Source organism: Tasmannia lanceolata, unplaced genomic scaffold (genome assembly GCF_043159265.1).
Source record: "Tasmannia lanceolata isolate RefF3 unplaced genomic scaffold, GAP_Taslan_0.1 ptg000016l, whole genome shotgun sequence".
In the NCBI taxonomy this organism is placed as follows: Eukaryota; Viridiplantae; Streptophyta; class Magnoliopsida; order Canellales; family Winteraceae; genus Tasmannia; species Tasmannia lanceolata.
The window spans coordinates 4,866,555-4,892,063 of record NW_027518693.1 but is presented as its reverse complement, the minus strand read 5'-3'; the positions used below and the strand labels follow the sequence as shown (position 1 = coordinate 4,892,063).

Sequence of the window (25,509 nt, the reverse complement as noted above, 5' to 3'; positions counted from 1 at the left end):
ATTTCATCAAAATGGCTGCTTCTCTGCATAAGACTTACCGTGGACTCTGAACAACAGGAGCAAAAGGGAAAGAGAAGATCAATCTATAGATTATCGATTTGTTAAGAAAGAACCAAATTCTCCGTGAAATTCAAACGGAACCAAAAAAATTTAAAGAAATGAGAGAGAAATCCCAAGAAGGGTCTGTTGGGTCTTCAACGAAGAAAAAATGGTCGAGTCTGATGCCCTTTTTCGTTGCACTCGTTGTTGTTGCAGAGATTGCATTCTTGACCCGTTTAGATATGGCTAACAACGCTTTTTTGGTTCATACGTGGACTAACACCTTCTATTATCCTTCTATGGATTCTTTATCATCGTTAGTGGTGGGTGGGAGACAGGAGGGGTTTGATTTATCGGGTCAAGATGAGATAAATTGTGAAGATTGGTTGGAGAGAGAAGACTCTGTAGTGTTTTCTAGAGATTTTGATAAGGACCCAGTTTTGGTTTCTGGCGCGGAAAAGGTTTGTTCATTTTTTTGTTTTGTTTTTCCTTTGAAATTTCTTTTGTTTCTTCTACCTGTTGTTGTTTCTGTTATTGGGTTTTTGTAAGTGATTAAGAAGGTGGGTATAGTATCTTTGATTCTCTTGTTCAATTCCATAATTTGTGTGAATTTTTGTAGTTTGGGTTGACTTTATAATTGAGAAAGGTATTGGTTTTGGAAATGCTATGGTTGAAAGAATATGAATCATGGTCTGATTGTAGGGAGACTGAAATATTGATAGATTCTTGCAAGATTTCTTCTCTTGTCTTTCACACAATGATAAATCCCATAAATGCATCACATGACTGGTTGTAGAGAAATTAGGGGCATTCAACATATTTTAAAGGGCATGGAGGATGTAACAAAGACGAAACCTTTGCCTGAAATGGAGGAGAGAGATCCATCAAGTATCCTGACTTAATCCCTGCCAGAGCATATTTTGATTGTTATGATGTTTTATTTGAAAGGAGGAAAAGATGAGTGATTACAATCAGTTTTGAATTAAAAATTGGGAATATAGATGCCGGTAATGTGGCTTGTACTCTAGATGCCTTATATTAAATTGCAACTTTCTCTAAATTGAGTTGTTTTGAAGTGTATTAGGTTATTTCGGTTGTGATAGATGGAAATATGCAGGGGAAGCAGTTGGAGATCAACCGGTGGATATATTACATTTTAAATTTTGTAATCAATGGTGTACTGGACATATGAATTGTCTTAACCATCACTTGGCTGCCATCATGGAATGAAACTCTAGATTATATAATCTATTATCTTTTAAATGTTTGAGGTTAATATTTTTTACTCTTAGTTGAATGATGGTTTATGCTTGAAAATGTTGAAAATAAAGTTCATTTTCTTTCTAGATTTTATATTATTTATATATTTTTTGTTTTCTTATTTCTTATGTTTTCTAATTTTTAAAAATTAGAAGCTTCACAAGGCTTATGCCTCACTCCACAATGCTTACACCTTGCCTGAAAAGAGGGTTGAATTCCTCGCTTAACGCCTCTGCCTTTATAAACACAAGGGGTATGGCTCTCATTGGGATATAAACCATTCATTTGTTAGGCCTCAACGTAGATAGGCGGATCCCCGAAAATCTTTTCCATAGGATGTTCCTGACCCTCAGATTTGTGGAAGTTTCTACACCGGGGCCTAACAGATGAATGGTTTAGATCACCCAAATATGTGGACCCCACTGCATTTTTTTTTCTCTACACGCGTATCTGTGTGTTCACCGTATAAAACTCCTCAGCTGTTATTCCCCAAAATGAAGTATTGCTTTTCTTATTTTTGGTTTCTGAGAATCTCTGCATATTGATATGCGTAATATCTTTTTAGTTTGAATTTCTTGTAGCAGAGAAATAGTGACTTTTTGGTGTCTGTCTTTCTTGTTCGTTGTATGAAATTTTATTTATCTTTTCCATGCATTATTATCCAGGACTGGCGTTCCTGTTCCGTGGCTTGTAAGTTTACACATAATGTTGGACCTGATAAGAAACCTGATGCTCAATTTGGTTTACCTCATGACCCAGTAATAGCTGGTGTTCTCCGGTCCATGGAAGCCTCAACCTACTACGCAGAGAACAACCTTGCTCAGGCACGACGGTGGGTAAGCACAGTTTGAGTTTTTTTATTTATTGAGATTTTTGAGTTGTCTTTCTTGGTGCACTTTATGGAGCTTTGTTTGAATTGCAGAGTCTTAGTCTTGTTATCTGAAGTTTCTTAGTGTGGAATGATGGCCGTAATAGTTTGGAGCTGTTACCCTTTTGGTGTTTTCGTTGTAAATTATGATGTTTGTAAGAACTGTTCTTAATAATCATTAATTAATTATTAATATTTGGTCATGGAGGGGTCACATCATTGGTATAACAATCTCTTGTAAAAATAATATAAACTATAAAGAAAATATTGAAGGGAAACTTATAAGCAATAAAGCAAAAAATTTAAAATGTATTGACTTAAAATTCTAAATGATATAGGACCAACGTTTTATTAATCGATCAAAATTTATTTTTTAGATTTTTAATAATGAAAATAAATGCACTTGCTTAAAAAAAGCTGCCAATATGTATCAGTTCATAAAGTGGACGGTACATTGGTTGCTGCATATTGAATTGTCGAAACCAATCTTTGCACATTGTATTAGCAAATCAACATTTAGATTTCTTTTGCGGCATGTCTAGCAAGATTGTTGACCTGTTATGTTTTTCAGTTGGCTGATAATTAGAAAGTCATAAAACTCTTTAGGTTTGCTTTCTAGGAACAGAAAATCTTAGAAACTTATCGTCAAAAAAAAAAAAAAAAAAATTCCTTGAAGAAACAGATCTTATCATCCGGGAAGCGTTCTTTTGACAGGATGGAGGCAGTCCTAATAACATTTTCCGTGACATTTATGCATGAAAATTAAAGATGGAAAAATCAATAAACCTTTTCATAGACTCTCTAAGCAAATGTCCTTCTAGGCTGGGATCATATTGTATATAAAGAATTAACTTCTTGGGCAGTTAAGCACCCAACATCATTTCCATTCAGCCTTTAAGACAAGCCTAGTTGAACATTGCTTGCGTGAATACACCACCATCAAATAGCCTTTAAATTTAGGAACCACCCACTGCTGGTTATTAGTTTAACTATATTGACTTTCTTCCCTTGTGTTTAACTTTTAAGGTGTCAAGAGATGCTATCCTTTTTCTCTTTTATGCCTTTTTGCAGTAATGCTGGGAGTCATAGTAGAAAGTATTAGTCGAGATAGTTTCTCAGGTCAGGAGGGTTTCAAACTTCAAACATTTTTTTGGGTGACATTGTTGCGAAAATCTTGCATATAATGAAATAATAAATAATGGAAAAATAGAAGGAGCGCCATTATTAAAATAAGGGTATGATACATGCAGTGATTAATTTCCTAAATAACCATTTTCATCTTTCTGACTAGTTAGTCCCAATTCTGGCTATCATTTGTACCATCCATTCTTTATCAGATGTTCAATAGAAATCTGATACTCTCCACTTTTGCGTGTCTTAGGCGAGGGTACAAAGTCGTGATGACAACTAGTCTCTCATCTGACGTTCCTGTTGGATATTTCTCATGGGCTGAGTACGACATTATGGCACCAATTCGTTCGAAGACTGAGGATGCCCTTGCAGCTGCCTTTATTTCCAATTGTGGGGCCCGCAACTTCCGTTTGCAGGCCCTTGATATGCTAGAAAAACTAAATATCAAAATAGATTCTTATGGTGGTTGCCATCGGAACCGAGATGGTAGAGGTATGTATGAAGCTTTTTATTTTGCATCCCATTTCTGATCATTTTATGGTAAGGAAAAGTATCGTGTACATATTTATGAAATGATTAGGGAAATGTTATCAGCACTACTGTATTTTGATGAGGGCGGCACTCCTCACTTTATTCGAAGTACAATATGGCCTGCACCATAGGATGATCCAAACCGTCCATTAGATGGGCCACAGCCTAAATAGGTTGTGCCCAAAAAAATATTTCCATAGGTTGATCCTAACCCTCTGATCTATAGAGGGTTGATCTAACCCTCTAACATTCAGATCGGAGGGTTAGGATCAACCTATGGTAATGATTTTTGGGGCACAACCTATTTAGGATGTGGCCCATCTAATGGACGGTTTGGATCATCCTATGGTGAGGGCCATACCGTACTTTGAATAAAGTGAGGAGTGCCCTCATCAAAATACAGTTGTGCTGATAACATTTCCCAATGAGTATTGTTGTAACTTTGATTGTCGCTGTCTATTGCAACCATTGTATGTTGATATGTTGTTTTAAGAGCTTTTGCTTTCTAACTAACTACGGCATAGAATATTCAACTTCTCATGTTTTACAGTGGATAAAGTAGAAACTTTGAAGCACTATAAATTCAGCTTGGCTTTTGAGAATTCCAATGAGGAGGACTACGTTACAGAGAAATACTTTCAGTCTCTTGTTGCTGGTATGTCGATTGTGCTGTCATGAGAAATGATCTTATTTCTATATCATTTGGGGATGTCAGATGGTCTTAGAAGGTCATTGTAAATAATTGTTCCTTCTCTAGGGTATAGATCTTTTGTGTCACTTATTATATGGTTTAGGTCCGGCAGAAAAGCCTTTAACTAACAAAAACTTCACTTTTTGGTGTTGATGTTGTGCTACTATATTGAAACCCTGCAGGCACTATACCCGTGGTTGTTGGTGCTCCAAATATCCAAGATTTTGCACCTTCTAGTGGTTCAATATTACATATCAAAGAACAGAGTGATGTTCGTTCAATTGCCAAGACCATGAAATATCTTGCAGAAAATCCTGATGCCTATAATCAATCATTGAGGTAAACATTCATCATTTCTTGTAGGGTAAATGATCAATATCTCTAGCATCTCAATAGAAAGATTGGAACTCCTGCCGGCAATTTCAAGGTGGTTGAGATACAATTTTTCTATTATTGTTTCATTGGCTTCATTATGAATGAGAGGCAGCCTTCCAATAGAGTCCTTGAGTGACATTTCTTATATTTATTGGGTTCTGTAAGGTAAATTTTGACTTTATATTCTTCGCCTTCCATTTTTTGTTGTTGCTGCTTTTGAATAGTAAGATCTTAAGTCTATCAGCAAGTAATTGGCAGGTCACCCTTATCATCCTCTTTAGCTAGACCATCGGCAACCCCAATAGCGGAACGACGAATGGTTGAAAAACTATAGGTGACACACCCATCCAATCATGCATTTCATCAAAAAATCGATCGAATCTCCAAGGATGAGGGTGGAACCCTTTAAGGCAACGGATCACATTAAGGGAATTCCCTTCAATCACCACTTTATCCATTTGGCCACTTTCAAGCAACTTTATACCTTGATGAATAGCTATCACCTTGGCCTCCGTAGCATCAGCCTCCCCTAGCTCATTCGGCAAAACACCATCAACGCCGGCTGGACCGGGATTCCCAAAGCTAGATCCATCAAAGTTTAGCTTCAAGAAGCTAGGCGAAGGGGGGGACCCACTCTTGCACAATTTTATTCTTAGGCCCTACACAGAAGCACACCTCTATCCATCCATTCCATAGATCAAAGGCCGATACAAATTTAAAGCTTGGAATAGCTTTAACCCATGCAATGGTCACCCTTATCATCCTCAAAACCGTTAATCTTTTGAACAATAGTCAAAGAGTATTCTGGGCAAAAGGTGATGACTGGCATAATCCATGAACCATAGTCAAAGAGTATTTTGGGGCCCGTGATATGTAAGAAGAGATGGTGGTTGTTTATTGTTATGTCTGGGAACCATTTGCCTGTTTCTTCTGGCTCTTCATAGCAAATCTCCCTAATGGTGGGTTTTCATTGTGTAGATGGAAGTATGAGGGTCCATCTGATTCTTTCAAAGCTCTTGTGGACATGGCAGCAGTCCACTCATCGTGCCGGCTTTGCATTCATCTTGCAACGAAGATAAGAGAGCAAGAAGAGAGGAGCATTAGGTTCCAGAAACGCCCTTGCAATTGCACTAGAGGTGTAGGAACTGTGTATCATTTGTTTGTAAGAGAAAGAGGGAGATTTGAGATGGAGTCCATTTTCCTGAGGTAATTTTTTTCATGCTTTTACTCTGAAAGGATCTTGATTCTAGAGTTGATGCTTTTTTTTACGTTTTTCTATAAGAATTGATATGCTTCTTGTTAGGGTAAATGGATGGTATTTACTTAGTCTTCACCATACATATGTCACGTGCATGGGGATTGGAATTAGTAAACTGATGGGACCCATGATGGATGGGCCAGCGCCAACACCTATTAGGCAATCCTAACTATTCAATCAATGTGCTACTGATTGGATCGATGGTGTGATGGTGTTGTCCTGTCGAATAGATTTTTGGCCTATGATTTTTCATAATTGGCCTTACCAAATGACCCGTTCCAATCATTTTGTATGTGCCATGCGTGTGATGGAGATTGGGGCAAACTACCGGTTTTGTATAAATGATTATTGGAGCAGGCCTTTTTGTATTATCACATAGAACTTTCATCTCTGAATGTACTCAACTAAAATGCCCTTGATTTTTGGAGAAGTAATAGGAACATCATTGCTTGTGTAGATATCACATGAACGGCGTTACTGTTTTACTTGGTACATTTGATTTTCTCAATGACAGCCTTAAGACCATTGCTGTCAATCCCATTTTGTTTTTGGTGGAACTAAACGTTCCTCTCTGTAAGGAAAAGGGATTAATGTATGGCCTATGTTCTGGTTATTCTCATCATTTCTGTCTGTTCAGGTTTAATGCATTGCTCAATCATTTTTTCTGTCTATTCAGGTTTAATACATTGCTCAATCATTTTTTCTAGAAAAGTTAAATGCCCTGAAGGGCCTATTTTGTAAAAAAAAGAAATCAGGTTAACACTCTAAAAAGCCCATCTTTATTTGGATGATACTTACATTATATTAATTTTAGATTTGGTGTTAATAGTTAATTAGCGACAAACAGTTGGTTTACTATTTCTGTCCCCCTTAGGTTTTTTCTCCATTTGTATCCCATCTTTCCTGTATTGCCCCTCTTGGGTCGACTTTCTCGTTCGGCCTTGCACTTTGATTTTTACCATTAAAAAAAAAACAGTTGGTTTACTATAATATTTGTCTATTTCTGTTTTTTTATTTTTTATTTTTTGGTTTTTTATTTTTCTAATTATTTAATTTTTTAAAATTTTAAGATTTCTGAAATAGTACATCTAAACTAACGGAACACTGAATTGACAACTATACTTCAGACTAAATCAGAGGTTACCAGATTTCTCTAATTTTCTTTTCCTCTTCTCTATAATTTTAATTACCATTGAGTCTCCACTTTGGTATTGGCATTACTATTTTCATGTTTATCTCTTCAAAACCTTGAGCATATCAAGGATACGGTCGGACCCTTGATTATTGATTTTATTTCTGTCTACATGCAGAGTTAGACATTTTGCGATATAAGCACCTGGCATTGTTATTTTGGACCCATATTTGATTTAAGTAACTGTATTGTTTTCATCCTGACATTGGTGAGTAAGCAGGTCTAGCAATTTGACATTAAAAGCATTGGAAACGGCGGTACTCACGAAGTTTAAATCTCTGAATCATATTCCCATATGGAAGCAAGAAAGGCCACAAAGTATAAGAGGAGGGGATGAACTGAAAGTATACAGAATATATCCTGTTAATCTGACCCAAAGACAAGCATTGTACTCTTTTCAGTTCAGTAGTGATGCTGATTTTGGTATATATGTGGAGAGAAATCCCTGTGCAAAGTTTGAAGTCATTTTTGTTTAGCAGGGAGCCCTCATGTTACCCGACACGCTGTCACCCCCACCTTCATAATTTCAGCTCATCCAAATTCTCATCACCTTGTGAGATAATTTCAGCTCATCCTTTGTCCATGTATTTCATATTTATGTATCAAGATTTTCCTCGCTGAATTAATAGAGAAGAGAAATTAACCAATTCTTTTGGTACAATACGAAAATAGTTTCTCAGGATGTTCTAATCGCATTCAGAAATTTACTCCATATTCTTTTGGTCGGATGAAACATAGTCCTTCTGTCATCTGCATAGCCGTTGAGGTTGGGCCCATGGAGCTTTCTTGCGAGGAGTTAAAGTTAGAGCTTGGGCAGTTTGAACTAGTTTAGAGGAGCTTTCATGTGAGGAGAAATGGCACGGGTCTGATGGCCGCCTCTTGAAGGTCGATGAGGCTGTTTCTTGGACATACATTTCCATGATCTCTTCTGTTTTGTGTTTTAATTGAATGGGGTGATTAGTTTTAATTTATTTAGTTTTTAGAGTGAGTATTTGGATGGTATTACTTTAGTTTCAAGGTTTAGTAGGAAAATCATATTAAAACCGATTCTTCAGTGTTTATTTGGAAGTTTGTATCAGCATATTGATAGTAGCCTAAAATCAAAAATCAAGAAAGGAATGCTATATGTGTTGTTGTTCTTAGGATAAGATACTGCAGGGTAGAGATATGGATACTAGTTAATGCCAGATCTGATCTTACTGTATGATCTTAGGCAAGGAGGAAAGTTACCATCAGAAGTCATTCCAGTTGCATGCTTATCACCATAATCTGATCTTAGGCCCTTCATATAGAAAGACATTCTATAGGACCTCTTTGGATATCTCTAAAAATTATACGCATCCATTCTAATTGAGTGAGATAATTAGTTTTATTGTTTAAGGTATTACATGAAAACCCCATTGCATATTGGATTAAGTTATTTATCTTGTGTTTAGTTAGTGTGAGTGTTTGGTTGGTATTTCGTTATAAAGATGATCGTGTTTCATTATGCAGTAGGAAAATCATATTAGCACTCTTATATAATTGTACTCCTATCTTTATTAAACTTTTTTTTTTTAATTTGTTGTTGCTAGATTTTTTTAGGATTTATTTGGGAGTTCGACAGTAGTGTAAAATGGAGAAAGGAGTGTCAATACTAAAATGAGGGGTTGTGTTACACCCGGCCGCACCCTGGGTCGTTGATGCTGGTGCATCTCAGCAAATCAAGAGCATGATGTTTTATAATTGTAATCGAGTCCGTTGAAATTGCTCAGATCAAAGATAAGGTAATTCAATGTTTTATATGGATGATCAGACCATTGGACACAATTCATATTGCCGATTGGGCCGAAGATGCTATCAATGGTTACTAGGAGATTTAAGTCCATTCAAGATCGATGGCCCAAATCGACTGATTCCAATTGTGATTGACATGGTTTATAGAAACACTTCATAAATGAAAGGTTTATAGATGTAATTTCCTATTTTGCTAGTACTTTAGATTAGGAATTTCCTAAATAAACACTTCCCATATTAGTTATTTCCCTAAGTCCCAAGTTAGAAGTTCCAGCTTAGAAAGAAAATTTCCTTTTTCTATTTTATTACTAAAAGCAAAATTTTCTATCCAAGAGCTGCTCAAATCACCCACTTACCATTTTCTTTCATGTGTATTTTAAAAAGCATCAGAGTGGTTGTTGTAGGCATTATAAGCTCCAACTTTCTACCAAGCGGCTCTCCCAATTTAAAACCCGACACTACCCAAGACCATGATTTCTAAACCCGACCCATGTAATTAAACCATGATGTCTTCTTTTCTATTTTAGCTGTTTTGAACGTGGTGATCTTTTGAGATCTAGTTTTGTTGTTTAAGGTGTCACATGAAGCACCATTTGAATAAGTTGACAATCTAGGAAAATCATATTAAAACTCTTTTATCTTCCTTAAACTGTTTTTTATTAGCCCTTGCCAGATATTTTAAGCTTTATTTGGAAGTTTGTAGCAGCATTTACAATAGTTTAAACATCACTTGAGTCGCATATGCAGGTGATGAGGTACGTTGATCTAGTCATTTCGCCTGAGTATAGGTCCGGCTCTAAGGATCACGTGTCTCCCAAGCCCCTTCAAGTGCACAAATCCAGCTCATGTATTTTCTTTTCTCATGCTTGTTTTGAGTTTGTATTCAAGGGTATCATGACCCTAGTGGTTCTACCCTTTTCCTTAGACATTGTTCTAAGGATAAGTGGTCTTGTTCCTGCTATTGTACCATCTTTCATTATGTAACATACTAGTCGGGGTCTGCCTCACCCCAGCTTAACCATTAAAAAACAAATCATAGAAACTTAATAGATAAAAAGGCATTGTATAGGATCTCTTTGTATATCTCTAAAAATTATTTGCATTTATTTCAAGTTAAATATGATTATTTGGAAAATTATTAAGGGTTATAGTAGTAGTGCTAGAAATAATATCGTTAATGGCTAAAAGGAAAGGGGAGAAAAAGATAAGTAATATGTATCCCTAATTATTAATCCGAATCACCCGTAAATATTGATCCCTAATTGGGTCGCCTTTGTTTCGGCTCCAATTTCAGTGATGAGTCTTTCATCCAAGGTATGGATAGAGCAGTTGAAGATGTCATAAGGCTCACGACAATCACTCGTCTGGTCGATGTCTTCTACATTGCTCATTTCATCCCGGGCGCAATCATCCACTCAAACAGGCCAGTGAATTGAAACATAGGATTGAGGAACTCATTCGCCCTTGCATCTCTTTCTATCAATCATCAGAGAATACAAATTGCTACTTGAATTTTCTCCTCTCACAAAACTTGCCAGAACAAGTTGTTATCTTCAATTGCTTTGAATTGTTTTTGCTCTCAGTAGATAGCACTTCAAACGCAACTGGGTGGGCGCTCGCATTCCTCATACATGACCAAAAATCCCAAGAGAAACTCTATAAGGAGGTTAGCGTAGACCAGAGAGAGACAGTGAGCGTAGAGGAGGTGAGTAAGATGGAATATCTACATGCTGTAGTTAAGGAATCAATGAGGTTAAAGGCGATTGCGCCTTTGGCAGTGCCTCATAAGGTGGTGAAGGATACTGAATTGATGGGAACCAAGGTGGTTGAGGGTACTTCTCTTATAGTGAACCTTTATGCAGTGCTTCACGATGAGAATGTATGGCAAGAACCTTATCGATTCATGCCTGAAAGGTTTTTGGATACTTCAAAAAATGAATACAGAACTACGGATGCAAGAGCAATGGAACGATCTTTTCTTCCCTTTGGCGCAGGGAGACGGATTTGCGCAGGAATGGAGTTGGGAAAGCTGCAAGTTGCACTGAACCTGGCCAATTTGGTCTGTAATTTTCACTGGTCTAATGCAATTGAAGGGCAACTCCCTGATTTGGCTGAGGATGTTACTTTCATTCTTAGGATGAAAACACCTCTTGCAGCACGCATCGTTCCTCACCACCATTGATTACTCTTTACTTGGTTTAATAATAGTGTTATTGTCCATGTTTACTAAACTGTTTTCAATTGATAAGCTCATTGACATTGCTGCAATTCTGAACTTTGTTATTGAATTATTTTATATGATTATTTTGAAACCATCAACCTTTTTCATGGAGTGTTTTGGATGCTCAGATAGAACATTTTTTTTAAATGTGTTGTTAGTACTGTAGAGCTCCAAGTAGGAAATGTGAAGATTTGACATGGCTGGAACTCCTCTTCTTTTAATGCATATTTGACGTTCATGTTTCCATTCTGACAAGAGGACACCACAACAGAATTTAATTAATCCAAATCTCTTATCTGACCATCTCATCACCCCCCGAACCGAAGACAAGGCCAGGAACGTGATAGTGTCGTGCACCCATGACTTGCCCTCTTCTCCAATCGTATGTCAGAAACGCATCATGCATCTCACTGCATCTTGGTGTCGGCGCCTTCACCCATAGTCCAGTGTTCACTCATCAAACACAACTCTCTCTGACCATGTCATGAGGTGGAAGTCAAAACTTGAATCCTTGCTTAAAATCCAAGGGAAGCCAGCAATTGCACAGCTTTCTTTGCCAGTTACCAGAGATGATGCTGGTTCTTCGAAAACACCATTGTTGCAAATGCTTCAGATGACTAATTTGGCGCTGCGTCCAACTCTGGGAAGATTGTGTGGTAGTCAAGGTTCAAAGCCCTCAGTCTGTCTTACCTGTACCAAACTCTGCTGCCAAAAGGTAGGAAATTGTTATGGTTCTAAGTAGGGGCTTTCGTAGGTATGTAATGCGGGTGCTTAAGGGGGAAGAAGAAGAAATTAGAACACAAGAACACAACTAAGATAAGAAGAGAATGGGAGCAATGCTCCACCAAAATGATATATTATCAATTACATAAGTTTATCAACATTCAAAATCCCCTTCTAAAGATGGTTTCTATCCATGACAGACTCCAAGATAAAATTCATTCAAGATCTTCCACCAACTAGCATGGGGACTAAAATACCATAAATTGCTTTGGAACTCACAAAATATGAATAGTTTGGGAACCCACAAACACAGTCCACCAAAACAATTATAAATATCAAACCACTTGCCTGATTTATGTGTGCCTATACTTGTTGGAAATATCACAAAAAGATCTACAACTTCCTAGGTTATCACCTTTTGAGATTCTACCATCTAGAAGTCCAAAAATTAGGTTCAAAATCGGGTTGCAGCATTATGACGAGAATGCACCTTGGAACTCCACCCATGGCTGCCACGTTGGCATTGCATCATCATATCCGAGTGAGAAAGAATTTTCCCACGAGTTCTCAACAAACTATCCATGATATGTTGTCAAGTCTAACACTGAAAGTTGGGTGAGTGTACTGATATTCAGAAGGAGTTCAATCTTATATGCATTGTTGTTGATTTTCTTGGGAATTCGGCATGGACCAATCTTCTTCTCCTTGAGCTTGTTATAAGAACCAGAGGGAAATCATTCTTTCTTCAAATAAATCCACAAGATCACTTTCATTGAAGATTTTCGTTCGGCGATGAGTATTGGCCGCTCGTTTGTACTTCTTGGTACCTTTTTCAAGATTCTTCTTCACTTCTTCATGAATCTTTGTCATGGGGATAGCAAAATCTTCGGCCTTCTTGTTGGATATTGATGTATTAGGAATGGGTGTAAGATCAAGGTAGTATTTTGAAGCTTTTCCATAGATCACTTCAAATGGGCTCTTACTGGGAGAACCATTCACCACATAATTATAAGAAAACTCCACTTGAGGAAGCACCGGATTCCATTTTTTGGGCCTTGTTGCTGCCAAACTCCTAAGTAAATTTCTCAAAGTTTGATTCACCACCTCAATTTGTCCATCGGTTTGAGGGCGATAGGCACTACTGTAGACAAAGCTAGTACCAGTCCTTTTCCACAAGCACCTCCAAAAATGACTAAGGAATTTAGCTACTTTCTCTATCTGAAACAATGGACTTGGGAATACCATGATGCTTAACCACCTCCTTGAAATAAAGATTAACAACATAGGAAGCATCCATAGTCTTCTTACAAGGAATAAAATGAGCTATTTTAGAGAAGCTATATACAACCACAAAAATGAAATCATTACCTCTTTGAGTTCTTGGCAAGCCAGCCATGAAATCCATACTAACATCTTTCCATTGAGCATTAGGAAGTGGTAGTAGACTATAAATACTAGTGTGTTGAGTATGTCCCTTGCGTGTTTGGCATATTCAGCACCTCTTCGCATAACGCATCCCATCTCAGTTAGCCGAGCTACATATGGTGATGTGCAGAAAATGATAAAAGACCTTCGACTAGGCCCAACGAGTGGGTGGCATGTCGGCGTGCGCACCACGGTTCGCTGAGATACATATGCCGATGTACACAAAATGACAACATACGGCTGGGCCCAACGGCCGGGTGGCACGTCGGCGTATGCACCTAAGTTAGCCGAGCTACATATGCCGATGTACGCAGAACGAGAAAACATCCGGCTGGGCCCAACGGCCGAGTGGCACTTCAGCTTCTGCAGCTCGTCCAGCCAAGCTACACATCTTGATGTGCACAAAACGACAAAAACATCCAGTTTGTCCAATGGCCGAGCAACACTTGAGTTTGTGCAGCTCGTCTAGATGACCTAAAATTGTTGAGGTAGTCGGTAGCATCTCATTGTCTCCCCCGAGAATTCAGACCTCATTATTAGTATGGAGAATGGCTCCTCTGCTACGGCATGCAGCCGACCTGATCACGTCATAGGTTAGCTAATGTAGTCTGCAGTCCCTCCTCGTCCCCTGAGGATACAGATCTCGTCGTCGAGGAGGAAGACAATACATCATCTGCGTCACACGTCTGAGCTTACCAAAGAGCGTACACGGCCACCCATAGTTGCCCTCACATCGGCCTACACGCACCCACTCAGTCGAACTGATTTGGGCTTGCAATTCCTTGCCCTTGATGCACTAGAATTCAGATCTCATTATCAAACGACGAACAAGGCTTGCCCCTTCAAAAAACAGATGTCTACACCTCACTATTTGGGACGCCATGGTCGAAGACACCAACATGGAAGACGACTAGCTAGATGAAGGCGCTAAGGCTTCTCACCTCCTAGATAGCAAGATCGGTATCTAAAGGAAGAGTTGCAGGGAATGAATTTGGAGTCAGAATCATTCAAACCCGCTTGGCTCCATGTCTCCAAAAGACATCGTCGGGAATTCTCTCTTTATCTGTTGGTTGACCCAGAAATTACAAAGGCGCTACTACTTCCTTAGCCCAAACCGGCCAAAGGAAGTGGAGGGCATCTGCTGGGGGTGCATGTTCAATTGCGCCAAGGGTAAAGGGGTAATTCCACACCTCATATGTGAAAACCCTGAACTCTTGTGTTGTGGCTCCGAAACGCAGCCGCCACAGGATAATCTTGGAAATCCTGTATTCCAATAAACTTGCTTAATCAAAGAAGGAAACTTAGAATTCCAGGAAACTCAGTTAATCTGGAAATCTCATCCTATATAAACCACTCAAAGGTCAAAGGTTGGGGCTCTACAACCAATACTCTTTTTCTCTTATGTATTTGTTGCCGGTCACTGACTTAAGCATTAGAGGACCTTCCCGAAGAGCAAACTTTGGGTGAACTTCTTGCCGTTCGTTCGTGCTTCTTCGTCTTCAGAGCCGTCTCAGCATTCATCAAGATTTTGGCCGCAACACATTGTTTTTCTTGCAGTGAATTCTCCCCTTTTTCTTCCATGGAACAGCCCCTTGTAGTACAGAAGTATAGTCGTAAATGCACTAGAGGTGGCTGTACTGTAGAAGAAAAGGGGGTGAATATATTACTCCACTGAATGGAAGAGAGCATGCCTATACTCCTGTTATTCCCATGGATAGCAGACAATCAATAGGTGGACATATTTTGCTGAAGTATAAATTCACGCCTTTCTTGTAGTAACTCTAATTAAATATTAAACATGTGTCCATCTTTATTTACATAAACACCCCTTGCTTTATGCATCCTAACCCTGGAATGAAATAAGGAGGATCCTATAGACTAGATGATACCAAATTTTCACGCTGATTCAAAAACTACTCAACTCTTATTTGTTTATCTCTATCTGGAGGAAATCTAAATGACATTCGTTGGATTAAGTGGTTAGGATTATCCGATCAAGGTGAGGTTCCACAGAAGTTGCTATTAGAGTTGAGTAGGGAGATGATTTTTTGGTTAGGGAGATCCACTGAATGGAAAGAACCTAACAACCTCCACCTTTTTAGCTTCTATTTTGGTAAGGGAGATGATTTTTTCACCCCCTATGCGCCCCCTTAACGTAATTTGATGTCAAAAAGTGTTAAAGTCTACCCACAATTCCGTTATAAGGGGGGAGCATAATCCTACAGAGGGTGAAAAAATCATCTCCCTTTAGAGTTCTTCTGCCTGTTTTCTTATGTGATTGGGTTTCTGGGTGTTTGATTTTTAGTCAAATATATCCATAATATTTACTTTACGGAGGACTGATTAATCAGGTTGTATCCTACACCTTATCAGACTCTATTTCTTCTTTATAAAGACTCTTAACCTGAGTTTCTTTTAGACACATACACCTGTTTGAAATAGAATTCTTCTCTATAAGTACAAGCTCTCCTTCGTTTTTCTTTCATACGTTTCCATATTCACCCATCTTTTTCCTTTTCTTCCAAAAAACCAACCATGACCTGCTGCACAGCAATCAGCTCTCTTTGGAAGAAAGTACTTCCAAAGAAGTGGAAAGAAGCAAAAAATACCATAACGATTTTTGTAGGTAAAGAGCGCAAAAAATTTGTGGTTCCTTCAAAATATTTATCTTCCCAGACATTCCGAGCATTGCTTAGTCGGTCAAAAGACGCAGTTGGAGACGATGAACGGGGACCCATAGAGCTTCCATGCGAGATTGAGTTATTTGAACGAGTTTTGAAGTTTGTAGAGCGTAAAGAGAAGGAGCCTTTATGTGTGGATATCAGCTATGATGATCGTCTGTGGTCTTTGATAAAAGGGGATGTCGAGCCCGGTGTAACATCTTCGAGTCTGTTGGGTGGTCAGATGAGATATGGCTGTTCTGCCTGAGTTTCATGTTGCAGTTCAGGGTGTAAATTTCCGTGATCTGATTATTGTTTTAATTTTTTAGGATTTTTTTTGTTTGCAATGGAGTGATCTTATACAGCTTAAGCTTTTGGAGAAGTTGGCAAGTTAGCATGATATCAGAGCTAAAGGTCTTGAGTTCAAACCTCCCAAATAGCAAAAATCCACATGCAATGGTCGGCCCAAAATGGAACCACATGTGTCACGTGTTTGCCAAGTGGGCCACACGTGCGGGGAGTGTTAAAGCATAAAAGATAAATAATGCCTTCCTCCAACAGCTTAAGCTTTTGGAGAAGTTGGTAAGTTAACATTTACCGTGTTGAATGAAACTCCATTGAATTAAGATGTTTCTCATGAAATTAGATATTTGATTGGACTCCACTTTGTACTTGTACTCTAAAGTCTGTTTTGTCGGGTTCACTTCTGTTATTCAGTAGGGAAATCATATTCCCGTTTTCGAAGTGTTTTCTTAGCTTTATTAAGATATTTCCCCAAATTTTTAAAGGGTTATTTGGGAGTTTGCCCCGGTGTATCGTTGGCGAGTCTGATGGGTAATTGGACGTTTGATAGAATTGGCTATGAGTAACAAAGGGCTTTAAAAAAGCAATGCATTTAATAATAATAAACAAATTTACATCTAAAGTTAATAAATAACTATGAAGAGAAATTGATATGTAAAAGATATTTAATAGCTATAGAAATTTCCATTTATAGGGTATTTTACATTGATAAGGTATTAAATAATCTTGAGGCCCACACAAGCTTTTGTGACTAATGTCTTTGTGGTACCCTATACACTGACATTGGATCCCAAACAGCGCATATGTGTTTTGATCACATGAGTTCATGTATATGATCTTAGTCCCACGCCATCAAGTTGCGTGCCAACCATTCCTAGAAGGGGTTCCGCAGATTTTTTTTTTGTTCACGTAGGATAGAAAAGCAAATTAAAAAGTGAGGTGTCAAATGGGACCCGCACAATCAAAACATGAGATGTAAAATGGTGGGTCCTATCACGCCCTGAACCAACTGTGTGTAAATATTGTCTGATTTTGGGTTTACCCATACTCCTCGCGCGGTTTTGTTTTCCAACAGCACTAATCGTGCCTGACCCACTCTGCGGGGCCCGACCTTGGACATGTTAAAAATGTCGAGAAAATCAGCAGGGCAAATCCGATCCGATTGTGCACAAATTAAAAAATAAAATAAAATAAGAAACAAGCCACAACATGAACACAAGATTTTACGTGGTTTGACCAAGCCACCATCCACGGGTAGGAAGTACGATCTTCCACTATGAGAAAAACAATATACAGGGATTACAATGGATTAACTAAAACCCACAAAGTTGTGGTGACCCTTTCCTTGCAGCTCTCACCAAGACCGTACACCGAGAGTAACCCAAGAGACACCAAAGGAAGAACCCCAAGAGAATCCAAGAGAAAAATCCCAAGAGAAAACCTAAGAAAAACCCTTTCTTCCTCTTCTCTCTCCCCTTCTCTCTTTTTCTTCGCTCTCTCTCTCTTTTTTCTCACTTCCCAAACCCCACTTCACTTTCTACATTTTATTTTCTTTCCCTGACCCTAAGCCCAATAGTGTACAATATAAATAGGTCTCAGTACACTCTGATAGGATGATCCAATTCAAAATTTGTTGTAAGATCGTAACCCAAAATTAAAATAGGATCTGAAAAGCTCCGACTAATATGGGATTCAACCGGCTAGTAAGCAATACAGGTGAATCCAATCCAAAGCATATCCTGATATCCATTAACACCCGTAGTTCTAGCGTCTATCGCAAAAGGCACTTCGCAGGTGGTATATGGCATGTCAGACCAGCCACCTCATGAATGAAGACAAAAGCTGCTGAAAAGTGACCCTTTGTGGCTGGTCTGACATGAGACAGACTATCTGAGAAATGCCTTTTGCGATGAACGCTAGCAATTCCCGTTTTTCTATTAATGTTTTATTTATGGGATTTCTAGGGAATTTTGCAGAAATGCATTTTGCAGCTGACTTTTGCACGAGAGAACAGCTACCTCAAACGAATTAAATGAATAAGACAAAATCTGCTAAAAAGTGAGCCTGTGTGGGTATTTGCTAGGCACCATGGCATGTGAGAGCAGCCATACATGCTTACTTTTCAGCAGATTGTTTCCTATTCATTTAATTCATCTCGAGGTGGCTGCTCTCACATGCAATAGCCCATATGCAGAGCACCTTCTGTGATGGTCCCTAGCAAATTGAGTTTGAATTTATGCCCCCCATCGTTTGATAAATATACGCTTCTTCCCTGTGCTCCTCCCTTTGGCTAGCCACATGGCAGAGAAGTATGTAACAGGGTGGCGAGTTGCAACCACGGATCTTGGCATCTTTAGTTTTTGGACTTGAAGCTTGATTGGTGTGATTGGAATGGTTTGGCCTTGGAAATCAATCTATCCGAATTTGACTCTGGATCGTCAGAGAGTAATCAAAGTTAGAGAGTTAGTTAGATTAATGGACCCGATCACCCACATAATCCGAGCACATGTGAATAGGTCAATCATAGTTAGAGCTAGCCATTATATCAATAGTCGTTCACTTTCTCTCTTTCTTTGTTCGTATTATAATTCAAATAACTGATGTAATGGTTGTGATGAAAACTAATTACATAGTACGTGGGCCTGCGTATGCTTCACCATCAACCCTCATCTAGAACAAAACGCACCTTCCAAGGAAAATTGAAAAGAATCAAGTTCCCATTCACCGTATACACGATGGTCCCACAATATAATGTAACTAGCCCAAGTAAAGCATGTGAAAACAACTACGATCCCATTTAGCATGTTAGAATCACTTCTATTAGTGTGATCCTAACCAATATGATCGCGTGACAACAGTATAGCCTAATTTAACATGATGGAATCAAACACTCTTAGTGTGACTGATCAAACACAAGAATATTTCTTCTTTCAGTTCATTTTCACACTATCTAAACCTAGAGTGAGTAAATTACAATTAAGTAACCATTACAAATTCCTATTTTCTATGTTAAACTCAACCTTTGCATCCCTTCTCAATTTTAAGTAAAAACGAAGGTACAACATCAGTGTTTTTATATAGAAAAGTTATTTTTCTTAAATAATTGTATTCTTTACCTATATAGCATTCTAATCTTCCATTTTATTTGTTTCAGGTGCTTTTCATACATTTGTACATATGCTTGAGATATTGGAGGAAACTAACAAAATTTAGATGGAATGGGCTTGATGAATCAAGATTTCATTGTTGATCTTCAACGGGCTTGATGGTGAGATTGTAAATCAAGATTTTCTGTAAAACATCAACATGTCATGGTCTAGTGGGGAGATGGTAAATCAAAATTTTCTGGTTCAACATCCAAATGGGCCTGTTGGGGAGATGGTTTCAAAAACCGATAGGGATTCATGATTCCATTATGGATAAATTGGATTTTACAAAGACACCAACAAAGCATTTAGAGAATGATTGTCATCATGAGTGAAGCAGAGAAACCCTTAGGGTTGTATCAAAACGATGAAGACAACTGATAATATCACTAGAATCCACAGTTTCCTCAGTAATTAAATTGGATTTTCCTTTCGTATTTCCAACTGGCCTCCTCTTGTACATGATTTTCCTCCTCTTGTACATCTAAGATTTTCCTCATCTTGTATTTCCAACTGGCCTCCTCTTGTACATCTAACGGGGCCTAGTAAGATTTCCGCTTGTAAATCCAACTGGGCCCTCGGTAATAGATGAATCAACAATGGAACTTTTGTACCTCTAACTGTGGGTAAGAGATGAATCCATAGTTTCCTACATAAATTGAGATGAATCCATACTCTGTTCATTCCAGCCTAAATTGTAGAGCAGTGCAAGGAAATAGGGATTCCAAAGAAGGGTGTCGGATTGAAGGAGGAATAGTACGAGATTCCAAAGAAGTGGAAGAAAAAGGTTGATCATTTGAGATGAATACACAGTTTCTTTCATTCCTGCCTAAATTGAAGACCAGTGCAAGGAAAGAGGGATTTGAAACAAGGGTCTCGGATTGAAGGAGGAAGAGTAACAGATTCCAAAGAAGTGGAAGAAGGAGGATGACCGGATTTCAAAGAAGAGTCTAGAGGTGTATGGGATTCCAAAGAAAGATATTCTTAGTCTCAAAATAAAAGTAGCAAACTAGAATATTCCATGTGGAAAAATTTCCGTATATAAGGCTAAGAAGGATCATAAAAACTGACAAAATTGAACTACAGTTTCAAAAATCTATAGCTATATACAAAGCATTTAGATAATGTAATTTGCATAAAGCTATTTGGGTCAGTTTTCATAAGTAGAAGTATATTTTGATCAATTTTCTAATAGATAAGAGTATTTTTGTCATTCCAGGTAATTAAAAAAAAATCTGTCATTACTTTTAAGATGGGGTATTTTGGTCATTTCCTATCATTTTCTTTGAAATGGGGGTATTTTGGCCACTTTCAATGAGTTTGGGGTATTTTGGTTATTTTCTATGAGACAATAATATTTTGGTCATTTCCAATGAAATAAGGGTGTTCTAGGATATTTTGGTCATTTCCAATTTTTTACACCACAAATCTGTCCATTTTTGGCCCCACAAATAGGCACCCATTGGTGATCCAATGGAGCTGATTTTTGGTGGACACCCTTCCAAATGAATGGTTAGGATCATCCCCCAATGGCCCCATCCCCGTGTTTCTGTGCTCGAGCGCAGCAACTCTTTTCTCTTTTGTAATATCAAAAAATACTACTCATAGTTGATCGTACCCTAAACTTAGAATAGGATCCTAAAAGCCTCTAAACGAATCTGACTGGTAAGGGAATTCCAACGGCTATTAAGTAAGACCAGTGGATCCTATCCCAAGTAGATCCATTAACACCCCTAGGCATATTTCTTCCGGGCCACGTTTGGATACCTCATGTTTTTGTATTTGGATTTGGATTTGAGTTTTGGATACAAAATACATCAATCATTGTGATGCTGAAGTTGTAAGAGAGAGAGAGAGAGAGAGAGAGAGAGAGAGATGTTTGGCTGCTGCTGCAGCAAGGTCGTGGAGCAGCTAAGGTGAAGGTAATTGCCACAAATATGGATTTCCAAATAATGTCTACCCATAGTTGTAGCTGATTTGGAAATTGAAGGATGCAATCCGGTTCCAAATCTCAACTGCAAATGTGATAAATTCCAAATCTAAATCTTCGGGGTATCGGGCATTAACGTTTAATTTTATGGGATTTGCGAGGGAGTTTTGCGAAAACGCAAATGGCAGCTGACTTTTGTTTGAGAGAACAGCCACCTCAGCTGAATTAAATGAATAAGACAAAATCTGCTGAAAAGTGAGTCACTGTGGCTTTCTCTCGTGCAACAGTCAGCCCGAAATGCCTTTCCGTAAAATTCCCTAGCAAATCCCCTTCATCTATTATATTAGGAAAGTGAAATGATATCAGCACAACCATGTTTTAATGATTGCACAAAACTAGTTTGTCTTTTGTTTTATAACTGGCTCTATGGGAACTGTAATAACCTCTGACAATTCTTTAAATAATAAAAGACAAGATGAGTTAGTGCAACTATCAAAACCTTGGTTGTGCTTCAGAAAATGAGGAGTTGAATTGAATTAATGGCCCCTATCGTTTGATAAATACACGCCTCTTTATTGCTCCTCCCTGACTAGCCACGTGGTAGAGAAAAAACCTGGGCCCACATGGGCAGGTTGTTTTCTCCACCCCAAAGGCCGTGGTGGCGATTTGCAACTACGACTCTTGGCATCTTCAGAGAGACATATACTCTCTAGAAAAAACATGGCCACAGTATTTCCGCAAAACTACAAAAATGCCCCCTCATCAATTCCACGAAGATAAGGCTCTGTTCCTTTCAGTGTAGGGGCAACATGGTAATTCCACATCATCAGACCCAAAAGCGGCCCTTTGCAACTCCGAAAAGGCCCGAACACATTCTCTCTAATTTTGCTACAAAAGGGATTCCGATCTGTCTCAACTTGTACTTAACCCAGATCCGAAGTTGCACCGGTAAAGACCCAATTATGTCGTCGACACTCCGATTTCTAACACCCTCCATGCCGGTGACCCGGCCGACTCGCCGGGTTAAATCGGGTCCGAGCCCGACGGTCGCACCCTTAGGGGACCCAGATGTGTCGCGGTTCGAACCGAGGGTTGAGGAGAGAGATGGATACTGGGTGCTTAAAGAGAAGTTCAGACAAGGCATAAATCCACTAGAAAAGGTAAGAGAGGAGGGAGGGAGGGATATATTGGTCTGTTGGGTGTATGTTCTTTGTTTGAAAGAAGAGAGAGTGGGTTTTGCAGGTGAAGCTAGAGAAGGAGCCGATGAAGCTGGCGATGGAGCGTGGGATTGAAGAGTTGGCAAAGAAATCTTTGGAAGAGATTGAGGGATCGAAACTTAGTAAGGATGATATAGACGTGAGGCTCAAATGGCTTGGTTTATTCCATAAAAGAAAGCACCAATGTAAGTTTTCTCAAATGTAAACAAGATGAGTTCGCCGGTAACAAAACATGGTCGTGCAAATATCAGTAGCACTCCTAAATTACGGATTCTCGAAAATGTTTTATAAAATATTGTATTGTAATAATCTAAACCGTTCAAATCATTTTATTTTATATTAATTTTGGTGATATCTAGATGGACGGTTCATGATGCGATTAAAACTGCCAAATGGAGTGACGTGGAGCAATCAGACCCGTTACCTAGGGGAAGTGGTGATGAGGTACGGCGATCAAGGGTGTGCAGATGTAACAACAAGGCAAAATTGGCAAATACGTGGCGTGGAGCTGCCACACGTGCCGGAAATAATGGACGGTCTTGATGAAGTGGGCCTCACTAGCCTCCAGAGCGGCATGGACAATGTGCGAAACCCCGTAGGGAATCCTCTGGCTGGGATTGATCCCCACGAGATCATCGATACAAGACCCTACACGAATCTACTCTCTCAATTCATCACATCTAACGGTCTGGGCAATCCGACGGTCACAAATTTGTGAGTGTCCATGGCACCAATGCTCTTTCCATTGGGCTTCCATTCCTTCTTTTTTTTTTCCAATTAAGAAAGGCAACTGATATTTGCACTAATATATTTTAACAAGGGATTTGCTAGGCAATTTCGCGGGAAGCTATTTTGTGGCTTACCTTTGCATGTGGGAGCAGCCACCTCAGATGGATTGATTGAATAAGACAATATCTGCTGAAAAGTGAGCCCCTCTGGCTCTTCTTCTCTCATGCAAAAGTCAGCTGCGAAATCGCTTTCCACGAAATTGCCTAGTCAAACTCACTATAGGACAACGTGGCTTTAGATTAGTGGTTACATAGAATGATCGAGAGATGCTTTCTGGTAGGCCCCCACCCGTTTAGGACATGACCCTAAAATTACTTGTGGAGCAGGCCAAGGAAATGGAATGTGTGTGTGGTGGGGTCCCATGATCTGTATGAGCACCCTCACATAAATGATCTGGCATACATGCCGGCTATGAGGAATGGACGGCTCGGATTCAACTTGTTGGTTGGGGGGTTCTTTAGTCCCAAGCGGTGCGCAGAGGCGGTGCCCCTCGATGCTTGGGTCCCCGGAGATGATGTGGTTGCCGTGTGCAGAGCAGTATTGGAGGCTTATAGGGATCTCGGCGCTAGAGGAAACCGCCAGAAGACGAGAATGATGTGGCTGATTGATGAAATTGTAAGTCATCTCCTCAATTTTGTGTTAAACAAGATGTCTGTAGGCCCTTTGATTTTGAATCCAAAACTTATTATTTAACTAAAAATTACTTTTAATTTTGAGTCTAGTAATAAGTAATCATTTACACCTTTTAACCCGGATCATATCCAATCCTGACTATGTTACGGTCCTGAGTAGGGATCCAGCCTGGTATTGAGTAGGGATCCAGCCTGGTATGGGACAAAGTTTAATTGTCCTAGCCTAACACATTCCATCAGTTCTCGAGCTTTTGGCATATTGGTTAGGTACCTACAGACTACAATATGCATTCGCTAGGATTAAAAGGTCCATATATATGCAATTCATGTCATGTATTTATAAATTCATCACCTGTGTCTTTTCTTATTTTTCTTTCTTCTTGAAATCTAGGGAGTAGAAGGATTCAGATCAGAGGTAGTCAAGAGGATGCCAAACCAAGAACTGGAGAGGTCACCAGGAGAAGACTTAGTACAAAAGCAATGGGAGAGGAGAGACTACCTTGGTGTCCATCCTCAAAAGCAGGTGGGCCTCAACTTCGTGGGCCTTCACATTCCAGTGGGCAGGCTCCAGGCCCACGAAATGGTCGAGCTGGCCCGACTTGCCGATGAATACGGGTCAGGCGAGCTCCGGCTCACGGTAGAACAAAATATCATAATCCCTAATGTGAAGGACTCGCGGGTCGAGTCCTTGCTTAGGGAGCAACTCTTAGAGGAGAGATTTTCTCCTCGGCCAGCCCTTCTTATGAAAGGGCTGGTAGCTTGCACTGGTAGCCAGTTTTGCGGGCTAGCCATCATCGAGACCAAGGCGAGAGCCCTTAAGGTTACGGAGGAGGTCGAGAAGCGAGTCGCCATGGATAGGCCTGTGAGGATGCATTGGACAGGTTGCCCAAACACTTGTGCGCAGGTTCAAGTGGCTGATATTGGGTTTATGGGGTGCATGACTAGGGATGAGAATGGGAAGGTTTGTGAAGGAGTGGATGTCTACTTGGGTGGGAGGATTGGGAGTGACTCTCATTTGGGAGCTGTTTATAAGAAAGGCGTGCCTTGCAAGAACTTGGTGCCCTTGCTGGTGGATATCTTGATAAAGCACTTTGGTGCTGTACCTAGGGAGATGGAAGAAGAAGATAGAGATTGAGGTTTTGGGTTCTCATCTTTTTTGCTTTTGTTGTTGTTTATAGAAATAAATGCTATAAACCCTACTATTCCTCACTTTTATAGTTAAAGTTTATGGGCTTTATTACCCATTTTGTTTATTCCTTATGAAATGGGATTAGCTAAGTGAGTCTGTAATTGTAGGAAAGAGAAGAGAAGCTTTATTTGCAACCTATTCTTGCACTTCTGA

General features: G+C 39.3%; 2 protein-coding genes and 1 pseudogene across 2 annotated transcripts; all 3 read left to right on the top strand.

Annotated features, from left to right (window-relative positions):
* The first annotated feature begins 46 nt into the window (after positions 1-46).
* FUT11 (fucosyltransferase 11) lies at positions 47-7,992 on the top strand. Its single transcript, XM_077357566.1, has 7 exons — positions 47-500; positions 1,965-2,131; positions 3,549-3,790; positions 4,380-4,484; positions 4,703-4,859; positions 5,874-6,101; positions 7,566-7,992. The coding sequence occupies exons 1-7, from the start codon at positions 159-161 to the stop codon at positions 7,819-7,821; spliced, it is 1,497 nt and encodes a 498-aa protein (XP_077213681.1). The 5' UTR covers positions 47-158; the 3' UTR covers positions 7,822-7,992.
* Positions 7,993-10,383: 2,391 nt separating this feature from the next.
* LOC143848906 ((S)-canadine synthase pseudogene) lies at positions 10,384-11,396 on the top strand (annotated as a pseudogene).
* A 10,836-nt stretch (positions 11,397-22,232) lies between these two features.
* Positions 22,233-25,420, top strand: NIR1 (nitrite reductase 1). The gene is made up of 5 exons (XM_077357590.1): positions 22,233-22,689; positions 22,772-22,931; positions 23,106-23,460; positions 23,862-24,150; positions 24,559-25,420. The coding sequence occupies exons 1-5, from the start codon at positions 22,339-22,341 to the stop codon at positions 25,300-25,302; spliced, it is 1,899 nt and encodes a 632-aa protein (XP_077213705.1). The 5' UTR covers positions 22,233-22,338; the 3' UTR covers positions 25,303-25,420.
* Positions 25,421-25,509: the final 89 nt, after the last annotated feature.

Bases quoted from the DNA above. Each gene is read 5' to 3' on its own strand.
- FUT11 (XM_077357566.1), top strand. From the start codon at position 159: ATGAGAGAGAAATCCCAAGAAGGGTCTGTTGGGTCTTCAACGAAGAAA. The intron at 4,860-5,873 runs GTAAACATTCAT...TTCATTGTGTAG, and splicing joins GCCTATAATCAATCATTGAG to ATGGAAGTATGAGGGTCCAT. The intron at 6,102-7,565 runs GTAATTTTTTTC...GTGAGTAAGCAG, and splicing joins ATGGAGTCCATTTTCCTGAG to GTCTAGCAATTTGACATTAA.
- NIR1 (XM_077357590.1), top strand. From the start codon at position 22,339: ATGGTAATTCCACATCATCAGACCCAAAAGCGGCCCTTTGCAACTCCG. The intron at 22,932-23,105 runs GTAAGTTTTCTC...GGTGATATCTAG, and splicing joins CCATAAAAGAAAGCACCAAT to ATGGACGGTTCATGATGCGA. The intron at 24,151-24,558 runs GTAAGTCATCTC...CTTGAAATCTAG, and splicing joins TGTGGCTGATTGATGAAATT to GGAGTAGAAGGATTCAGATC.